The sequence below is a fragment of the Symsagittifera roscoffensis genome, chromosome 6 (assembly GCF_963678635.1).
Source record: "Symsagittifera roscoffensis chromosome 6, txSymRosc1.1, whole genome shotgun sequence".
NCBI lineage: Eukaryota > Metazoa > Xenacoelomorpha > Acoela > Convolutidae > Symsagittifera > Symsagittifera roscoffensis.
The window spans coordinates 55990508-56001796 of record NC_087067.1 but is presented as its reverse complement, the minus strand read 5'-3'; the positions used below and the strand labels follow the sequence as shown (position 1 = coordinate 56001796).

At 37.1% G+C, this 11289-nt stretch overlaps 1 protein-coding gene across 1 annotated transcript; it reads left to right on the top strand.

Moving 5' to 3' along the window:
• The first annotated feature begins 5569 nt into the window (after positions 1-5569).
• On the top strand, positions 5570-7492 carry LOC134848053 (uncharacterized). Its single transcript, XM_063865388.1, has 2 exons — positions 5570-6405; positions 7070-7492. The coding sequence occupies exons 1-2, from the start codon at positions 6371-6373 to the stop codon at positions 7377-7379; spliced, it is 345 nt and encodes a 114-aa protein (XP_063721458.1). The 5' UTR covers positions 5570-6370; the 3' UTR covers positions 7380-7492.
• Positions 7493-11289: the final 3797 nt, after the last annotated feature.

Genomic DNA, 11289 nt, shown 5'->3' with positions numbered 1-11289 from the left:
TCATAGTCCATAACTAACACTGACAATTATTTGTAGTGCTGAAACTACTTGTAGTTTCAGCACCAAAACAATCTGAATATGACTTGACAATCTGAAGACAGTTGGTCTCCTTTGAAACAAGTTCAAAATATCTAACCCGCAAAGACCATTATACACTAGATTTATTGAGACTAGGAGAGTAAGATTAAGATTGGTATTAGACTAAGAAGTTGCACGAATCTATCCGGCCGAAAATAAGATAGTGTGACGAGCAGACGGTGTACCTTATCTGAAATTACTCTATGAGTATACCCAAAAGGATATAACTCAATGCCCAATTTTTAGGCTTTCGTCAAATCCTTTCATCACACCCAGCACGAAAAAAAACTCGATTTGAAAAACATGCATTTTCAAATTTAATTTCATAAGAACATGTTCGGTTACATTTTCTGCTACTCGTACAAAAGCCGGCTATACTTGTTTCTGTTATTTTTTCCTTATCTTGGCAAATAAAAGAGATACAGCAACCAAACTTGAGAACAGGAATGACAATTTTGTTCAAAACATTGATTAAGCCGGAACTTAAAAAAGAAAACTAGATTGAAAAAAAATTTATTCAATAAACAAAATAAATTTATTAGAGATGTGTTCTTGGAGCTGAAATTCCTTCCTAAAATTGCCACAAATAAATTGGACTCAAAACTATTCAAACGCTGCAGATGCTCTTTTTGTTTGTGTCTAATTTTTTAAGACTCAAAAAGGACTTGAACAAAAATATTTGCGATTAGCCATGAAAATGCAACTAGACATTGATCTATGATATTGGCAATTAAGGTTCAATTCAATCATTTTTTTTATTTTGAAAAGATTTGTGAAATGGTACTCAAGCCTTATTTTTTCGACAAAATTTAGAAAATCGATTTAATAACTCAAAAACTTGAACACTTTTTTGTGGTTGCTTGAAAAAAATTACTACAAGCAGGGGCCGATCTAGGATTTTCTCGAGGGGGAGCGAGGGGAGGAGGCAGGAGGACGGGCTGATTTTCAGAAAAAAAAACCTTCCATTTTTTTTCTGAGCTCTCTTAAATCATTATAAAGAGTCTATAATGATCAAATTGTCTGCGCCGCATGCACTTTTTCGAAAAAAATAGGCCAAAAAGCGTTTGTCTTTTTTTGAAAAAATTGCGTTTTTTCGGCTCGCGATACCCACTCAAGGCTAGTATATATTGACGTCGAAGGCGCCTTTAAAAAAATTTCAGGCTCATTCAGCCAAAATTGAGTATCTCAAAATAGTACAAAGGTGGACCCTTTCCTTTGAGTCGGCAGGGGGTCGAATCCCTGATTGAAACGTTTCAGAGAAACTAGTCACATAAGAAAGCTTTTTTTTTCATTATGAGTAATTTCGAAATTAAAGAAAAATCCTTGACGTTTGGATAGAATAATTTAGTTTTTAATCGAAATGTTTAAGAATAATGAACGTAGTGAACTCTTATATAGGTCTTGCTATTTTTTTTGTTTTCTTTTTCAGGAAAAGTCTTAAGAGTCTCTAATAACTACAGATGTGCATTTATACATATTGATGCATTTATGAATGCACTTAGGTATATATGCACTTGTTGAGTTCAGTTGAAATTCATCTGCTGAAAGTGACGTAATTAGCACTCTCAAAAACGGCGCGAAAAAACGTGAACGATTTCTAGTTTCGAGAGTGGAATTTTTTTATAGATTCCCAGCGGAATAAAACTTCACCTATTGATCCAGATTTCTCAAGTTGGGTTAATGTTATCAAAAAAGTGACAAAGCTATATTGTTCTAGAAATTCAAAGAGCTTAACGCGCATACATTTTTTTCTTTGAAGTTCGAAAGTTGAAATTTTTTCAACAAAGACAGTATTTTTTTCAGTACTCTTTTTCAATCTTCGATTGGCTATGTTTGAAATCCTAACAGGTTTCGCTTACAGTGAACTGAGAAAAGAGCAACTATCAAGAAGGCATGAAGTTTGAGCGAAAATATTTATTAATTTCAAGCGAAAATTACATCAATAAAATGCCATGACTTAGAAATCTAAATCCTAGTTTCACGTCTTAGGAAACCTTGCTAAGCTTGAAAGGGATAAATACACTTATAACAGCAAGACTTAAGAACTGGTTTTAATTTTTCAGTCTCGATTGTTTTTGTTGAATTTGTATTATTGAAAAATCGATGATATTATGATAGCGCCTGATGTGCACCAGTTCAAAGTTCAAAATTGTAAAAGCCATTGATTGTTCTAGCCAATTCTGAGAAAAATACTTGATAAGCTAGAATGAGTTGAAAAGTGCCTAAATTACTATAGTATTGAGGAGTCATTGATAAAGTTGAAATGGAAAACATCCAATCATTCTCATAGTTTAAAGTTTTTGTAATGCTTATCTAGAAAAACTACGTTTAAAAAGATGGCTTTACTTTTTCTACTCGTCTATAAAGATTTTGTTAAAACTGCAGTATAAACAATTTCCCGATATAATTTGAAGCTTCATGTTTCAAGAACTTTTAGAAATCTTGAAGAAATAAAAATTGGAGGAGCTCACAATATGATAGCATGACCGTCCAACTGTTGCAAAGTGATAACTCCAACTTCCTTGTTACAACTGAAGCAAAAAAATACAGGCAATCCCGCACTGAAGTTTCATGAACAATCATCGATTATATTGGATTTTCATTGTCAGTCTATAAAATAACAAAAATAATTGATTAAAATCGATTGAAAATGGATTATAATGATAATATTATTTTCAGCAATAAAATCCCAATATAATCGATTATCATCGATTACAATCGATTATTTTCAAAAAAAAATTATCAAAAGAAAAATAATCCATTTGAATCGATTATATTGGATTATAATCTATTTATTCAAATTATTTTGTGTGTTGTTTTCATTTTTTCATAATTTTGATAAACTTAATTTAGTTATTTTGTTCTCTCGCTTAATTTCTCTTTTTCCTATATTCAATAATTTTTATGAAAAATTACAAAGTTACCTACAGATCCCACACCAACCCCCCCCCCCCCCCCCCCCACGCTTACCCGTACTACAGTTAGATGTCCCCTAACTAGAGAGAGGGGGGTACGTCGTGGTTGTGGGGTATGTGGGTAGATGGGGGTACGTGAGGGGGTACGTTGGGGGGGGGGGGGGGGGGTTCGGGTGTTACGTGGGTGGGGGGGGGGGGTACGTTGAGGGGGGGGGGGGTGGTGTTGACATGAGGAACTTGTCAAAAACGATGTTTTTGGGCACTTTTTGGAAAATTGCTACTTAATGGTCGCCCCTGGATGAACGTGTTCGTTCGAGTTTTGCAGAAATTGGCAAAAATTAGAGTCATTATTTGCAAAGCTTATTCAATTTCCATGGATTTTATGTACGAAAAATAAACCATTTAATTGAAAACAAAAATGGAATATAATCGAATATAATGGATTATAATGGATTTGAATTTTTCCAAAATAATCGATTATAATCGATTATATGAACAAAATTTTAGTCAATGAAAATCCATTATAAACGATTATTACCCGTAAAACTTCGGTACGGGATATGATACATCGTCAAAAAACTTCGATTGAAAAATGTTGCAAAGATCTTTATGAACTTATTAGGTAAATTTGTTTGATTATGGTTACAGTTGTGCATAAGATTCAATTTTGTTTAAACTTGAAAAAAAACAGAAACACGCAAAAAGAAAGTTCAACTTATAACAAAATTTTTCTCAAATCCTTCCTGATCAAAAATTATCTGAGAAAAAACCCGTTGGCCATATTAAATATATATTTTTTTAAAATCCTAAATTCCAATTGTTAGGATCCTGTGACAAAAGACAGCGTGACCAGCCATTTACGCTCCATCTACTTTCGCCCCCCAGAGATTTCCAATTGTTAGGATCCTGTGACAAAAGACAGCCATGTGACCAGCCATTTGCGCCTCATCAATTTTTGCCCCCAGAGACTTCCAATTGTTAGGATCCTGTGACAAAAGACAGCGTGACCAGCGATTTACGCCCCATCTATTTTCGCCCCCAGAGACATCCAATTGTTAGGATCCTGTGACAAAAGACAGCGTGACCGGCCATTTACGCCCCATCTATTTTCGCCCCCAGAGACTTCCAATTGTTAGAATCCTGTGACAAAAGACAGCGTGACCAGCCATTTACGCCCCATCTATTTTCGCCCCCAGAGACTTCCAATTGTTAGGATCCTGTGACAAAAGACAGCCATGTGACCAGCCATTTACGTCACATCTATTTTCGCCACCAGGGACTTCCAATTGTTAGGTTCCTGTGACAAAAGACAGCCATGTGAACAGCCATTTACGCCCCATCTATTTTCGCCCCCAGAGACTTCCAATTGTTAGGATCCTGTGACAAAAGACAGCCATGTGACCAGCCATTCACGCCCCATCTATTTTCGCCCACAGAGACTTCCAATTGTTAGGATCCTGTGACAAAAGACAGCCATGTGAACAGCCATTTACGCCCCATCTATTTTCGCCCCCAGAGACTTCCAATTGTTAGGATCCTGTGACAAAAGACAGCCATGTGACCAGCCATTCACGCCCAATCTGTTTTCGCCCACAGAGACTTCCTGATTAGTGGGTGGTATGTACCTTTAATGCTTTTCTTTGAAGATTGAAACTTGTCTACCTTTAGTTTTATGCTTTGAATGACTGCTTTTATCCCTTCTCCCCTCTTCTTTTTCATCCCACCCCTGATTAGTGGGGGGTATGTACCTTGAATGCTTTTCTTTGAAGATTGAAACTTGTCTACCTTTAGTTTTATGCTTTGAATGACTGCTTTTATCCCTTCTCCCCTCTTCTTTTTCATCCCACCCCTGATTAGTGGGGGGTATGTACCTTGAATGCTTTTCTTTGAAGATTGAAACTTGTCTACCTTTAGTTTTATGCTTTGAATGACTGCTTTTATCCCTTCTCCCCTCTTCTTTTTCTCCCACCCCTGATTAGTGGGGGGTATGTACCTTGAATGCTTTTCTTTGAAGATTGAAACTTGTCTACCTTTAGTTTTATGCTTTGAATGACTGCTTTTATCCCTTCTCCCCTCTTCTTTTTCTCCCACCCCTGATTAGTGGGTGGTATGTACCTTTAATGCTTTTCTTTGAAGATTGAAACTTGTCTACCTTTAGTTTTATGCTTTGAATCATAGTCCATAACTATCACTGACAATTATTTGTAGTGCTGAAACTACTTGTAGTTTCAGCACCAAAACAATCTGAATATGACTTGACAATCTGAAGACAGTTGGTCTCCTTTGAAACAAGTTCAAAATATCTAACCCGCAAAGACCATTATACACTAGATTTATTGAGACTAGGAGAGTAAGATTAAGATTGGTATTAGACTAAGAAGTTGCACGAATCTATCCGGCCGAAAATAAGATAGTGTGACGAGCAGACGGTGTACCTTATCTGAAATTGTTTTATGAGTGACCACTCTAAGTGAAAACTCAACTTTCTAAAGCGCTTCATTGAATTGAGATCTTTTATGGGTCAAGACAACTTCAAACAAAAAGGGTTGTGCTAATTTTGCTATTTTGTTAGAAGTGGCGGCGAGGAGCAGCGAAGTGTCAAGAGGACCTCAGAGTAGCAGTCTTGTCGAAGACATCAACGGGAACACGTTCAAGAAAGTGCTGATTGTGGGCAAGACAGGGACAGGCAAAAGTAGCCTGTGTAATGTGGTGGCAGGCAAAGCCCACGACGCAGACCTGTTCCCAGTTTCCGCAGAGGCACAAGGGTGTACCGGCACAACCACCTTTGGCAACGTCTTTTTTAATGGAAGTAGGGAGACGCCCGTATCCCTAATTGATACAGTGGGCTTCGACGACCCCGAAAGGGATACGGACGCCACCATCATCTCCGAACTCGTGATCAAACTAAGAACCAAATGCGATCATGTGAACCTATTTGTAATAGCTGTGAATGGACAAGAGCCTCGGCTAGATGGGAGCCTCAACGGAATGATTCGGATTTTTGAAGGCATGTTTGGTGCGAAGTTTTGGTCGCAAGCTGTGATAGTTTTTACTCGGCTACCAATGGATTCACGAAGTATCGAATCACGAAAACGAATCACCAAACAAACCGACGCTCAATTGGCGGCCAAATACATAAAGTCCGTGCAGGATAAGTTTCCCAGAGGTAAGGGACGCAAATACCACATAGTAGACTCGTGCAGAGACACTAGTGATCGGGAGGAGGAGGGAGGAGGCCTTCCAGAAGGCAATGCAAGAACTGTGGAAGATGGTGGAAAGGGCGCCCCCCCCTGAACACAGAAGATGTGAAGAAGGTGGAGACAGAATCGAGGAAACTGAAACGGGAAATAGAAGAGAAGGAAAAGCGGCTGGCAGAAATGGAGCAGCAGAGAAGAAAGGAGGAAGAACGCAGGTGAAGCGCATGTTTCTTCTTTAAAAAATACAGTTTGATTTTGATACTTCTGAAAACTAACAAAAGGACCGAGGGTCAAATACCTGAGTTTGGGGTCAGTCCTTTGGTAGTTTTATAATAAAGAAGGTTTTGCAATCACTTCTTCCATGTGTTATTCAGAGCAACTTACTTCCCTCAATTCAGTTCGGATTGATTTAGTTTGCCGCTTACGCTTTAAAAGCTCTAGGGCAAACATCTGCCACGCCACACTTACTAACTTATAACATAATAACTTGACGTCTCCCAATTTGAAGGCAATAACCAGCTCAAACTTTTGTATATAGTGGCCCTCTGATGTCAAGCTCGAAACTATGGATCTCACTATTAATTTGATCAAAACAGCATCTTTTCTAAATCAGATCCTCATAACTTAGCAAAAATTGATGAAATGTGATGCCCTGGAAATCAACTTCTGCCAAAATGTGTAAGAACACTTGGTCAAAAGCTTCCTAAAGGACAAAATTTGTCTAGATAAAAAATGACCCAAGCACAAACATTCCGTTTTAATGAGCTTTGACTAAAATATAAACAAGTAGTCTCGATTTCTACCTTTGATTTTGCAGGATACAAATAAGATTCTCTGCCTCTTTTTGCACTGTCATTTCCACGAGGAAAACTGTTTCAGACAACAGGAGTTGAGAGAGATGCAAAGACAATTCTCGCAGCAGATGGAAACTTTGAAGCGAAAAACTGAAGAAGATCGTGATAGAATGGAGAAGAAACACGTGTCGGAGCTGGCGAAACTGGCCGAGGAAAGAAAGAAGGTTCGGGAAATGTTAGAGGCGAAAGTTGAGAAGCTGAAACAAGACATGTTCAATCAACTGCTGAAGAAACATGCAGAACATGACAAGTTGCAAAAACAGTTCGACGACCAAAGCAAGAAGGACAAACAGGCACTTGAAGACAAACTGGAGAGAGTTCAGAAACAGCAATAGGAGCAGGAGGCGAAGTTGGTAACTGAACAAAACAATTCCAAGTTGGCGGATCAAATTGAGCAGCTGAAGTTGCAGCAGCAAAAGATGGAAGAGCAGTTCAGACGAGAGAGGGAGGAGCAAGAGGCGAAGCTGAATGCAAAGCAGGAGCAGATTAAGAAGCAGGAGCGAGAAGTGGAGGAGAGGTTTGAGAGACAGAAGGCGGAGGAGAGGAAGAAAGAGGAAATGGCCAACCAAGGTAAACAGATGTGTCATTATAGTTTGTTTAATTCATTCGTCATGCTGCTCTTTTCTTTTCAATTAGATTACAGACAATTTGAGCTCATCTAAATGTGGCATGGAAGTCATCAAGCCAACTCTGGCATCGACACAGATCCATTCTGATAATATTATATGTGAATCATACGCTCTTCATTTATCAGCTGCAGTTTTCAATTTATTTCAATTATTGCCATGAGGGTAAGGCTATAGGATGAAACATTGCTTAAACAAAAAAGATGAGCTTGAAAGAGAACAATTTTTAAATTGAAGAAAAAACAAACAGACTAATTAATTGAGAGAAATATCTAAAAGAATAAAAATATAAACAAGCTGATCCATTAGGATGCCGAAATTATTATAAGAATGTTGATTTTCAAAAGTATAAGAAATGAACGTGGCTTGGAAGTGTATGTAGAAAGGTGGCGTGTTGTTTCAGCTCAGAGGAAGAAGACTGCGGACACAATGTTGAGGGAAGGGCACATATAATACAGCAGAGGAGATCAGAGATGCCTTAATGAATGCATACCCTGAGAGCTGTTGGTTGATCTATGTCAGTGATAAAGACAGTGACTATAGTGTCAAGTGTAAAGATGGAGTGGGTGAGATAGCAGAGTGGAAGAACAAGACAGAGTACCCCTACACCATGCACATCTACACTGTCCCATTCTCAGACTACAATTACGTAGAAACAACTGATGAGGAGAGGGAGAAGGCAAAGAGTGTGATGGAAAGTGTGTTGTCTGATATGGAGAGTAGAGTGGGTATGACGTCACAGAAGATGAGGGATGAGCTCATCACCCGTCTGGGCAGAAGTGGACTCAAGTGGATGTATGTTAGAGTGGGGAGAGGAGGTGGATATGGGCATCTATATTCTATTCCGAGTCGCCGTGTTTGTACATATGGCTTCATCTACGTTAGTTTCATCTACCCAGGAGACTAAACATGTAACACCAGTGGACTACTTCAACCTCAATATATTGGATACTCTAATACACACTCATCCATTATACCATTCTTCTTCACTCCTCCCACCCATCTCTCTCTCTCCCTCCCTCTCTCCCTCTACTCAAGTGCTATGCTATATTCTCAACACATCATCACTATCTCTCCTTTCCATATTGCCATCACATGAACTACCACAATATATGGCACCACTTTTCATCTGTTATGTTTCCCTGTTTTCCCACACACCGCCTTGCCTTGTTCACCAGTTAAGCCAACTTCAGAGCCCATGAATCGCATTCATTTCTAGTTCCTCTCATTGTCCAAATGACATCAAATTGATCAAACTGAAATGATGCAACTGATAAGGAGAAGACAGAGAGTGTGGTGAAGAGTGTGTTGTCTGATATGGAGAGTAGAGTGGGTATGACTTCACAGAAGATGAGGGATGAGCTTATCACCCGTCTGGGCAGAAGTGGACTCAAGTGGATGTATGTTAGATGTACAAAGTCTATGAAAACAATTTCGCCATATAAATTTCAACTTTTTGCTAATAAAAAATTCGGTGTATTGAAAAAAATAAAATAAAAAATTGCAAATAAAATTTTTTTGCTATTGAAAAAAATATTTCGCATGCAAAATTCATTTTTTGTGTGTATAACGTAGTCTTGGACATACTAATAAGGGATTTTTTTTATTTTTCTCTTAACAACTTTTTCAAAAATGCTTAAAACGCCTCTTTCTTTTGTATGGCAGGCTTTTGTTTGCCTTGATCAATGTCCGATAATTAAAAACTAAATTTAGAAACAATCATCGTTAATTGTGTGAGACAGATTCTTGTAGGTGTTACCAATGCATGTTTGATGCGAGACGGCCAAACATTTGGTTACTACGTTTGATAACCAAGGTTTATGTCATTTGTGTTTAGTTACGGGCACAGGCAAAAAATTCTGAAGAATTAAAATGTTAATAATTTTCCATACAATTTCCATGAGAAAATACTAATCATAGACCTTTCATGCAATTTTCTGTACTAATGGAAATGTATAAGAAGTGTTTGATTAGCATTTTTGGTCAACACGGGAATATAATCTTTATTAATTCAAACCAGGTAAATTTGTCAAATTTCAAACTGACTTATTTAACGCAAATTTTTCTTTTCATTTAAGACCTGGAGAGCAGTTCTAATTCTAACTGAAAACATAATCTCGGGTTGCAACCAAACAGAGATAAATTATAAATTCATTTTCTTCAGCACTGTTACAGAAAAAAATCAGCCCTGCTCTGAGATAAATCATAAATTACTGCTTCAGTACTGAAAGTTTTTTTCCTCTCACTGATATGACCACTTCAACATTGATGATTGGAGAGGATGATTTCTGCAAGGTCAGTGTGCAATTTCCCGAACAGCACTGGAAAAAAAGCCTACTTATTTCAGCTATATATTCTATTGCTAAAAACCTATCTTAATTTCTAATTATAATTTAGTATTGGAGGTTTTTGCAGCGCTGGAGAAAACTCCAGTTGAAACTGTTGAAAAAAAACGTCTGAAACCTCGGCACGAACTATACCAACAATTGAATTTTTTCGTCAACAATTTTCAGCCAGAATGACAAATTTATTCGAATTCCTGCCAAAGTTCCTTCAAGGAATACGATCGACCAAAAACTCGCCCTCGCAAGATTAATTTGCGACCCGGTGGTTCCCAACAAGGTCACTTATTTTGAGGCAAAATTGTACAAAACACGAGCATCGAAGTTGCCTGAAAATTTGACAATTTTTGAGTCAACAATAATTAATTTTTTATGAAGCTAGACAAAGTAATTTGACTTTTTCATGCCAGGTTTAAAGATTTGTATGCAAACCTGTGACTAGTTTCATGGTAAACTGAGTTTTTTCTAGTTTTTCTTGTCTATATCAATGATCTTCCCAACATACCACATCACAGAGAATTCATTCTTTATGCCGATGACACTAATATTTTTGAACACTCAACGAACGAAATTAAAGAACTTAAAAATCTGATTTGGAACTAAAATCAGAATGGATGGAAATTAAAAAATTTACAACAAACATAGGAGAAACATAGATTAGAAATACCAACAGAATAAAAAATTTTGAAAGTTTTACCTGGAACGAAAACGCGGTAAGAGTAAAAAGTGCAGTTAAATATCATGGATTAATTTTGGAGCAAAATGTTACCTTGAACCAACATATTGAATCAGTAAAAAAATGAGCTCGATTCATTTTCATTTTCTATCAAACAAGATAGTTTACCAGCTCATTTGTTCTCATTAGAATTTACAAGTAGTTTATACAACCAATATACCAATATGGTGAATTAGTATACGGAGTTACCAAAAAAAACCGCTTTGAACGTTTTACAAGTAATAAGACGAAATAAAGTTCTTCACTTCGTCATCTTCATGTTTTTAAATCAAAAATTGGACAAATCACTCGAAACCACAGGAAAGATAAAATCAGTAGAAACAAAAAGAGATCAACACGAAATAACAAAAATTTAATAACTGTACGAATATGGGCACTATATAATTCTCTAATTCATTTCAATAAGAATATCAATAAAGAAAATTTAATTGAGCTTAAACAGTCTATAGACAACCGTATGTTAAAATCAGGTATACACTTTTAATTGGTTGCAACTAATTCAACAAATACTTCTACCAGAAAAGTTTTGAGATAGTTACTT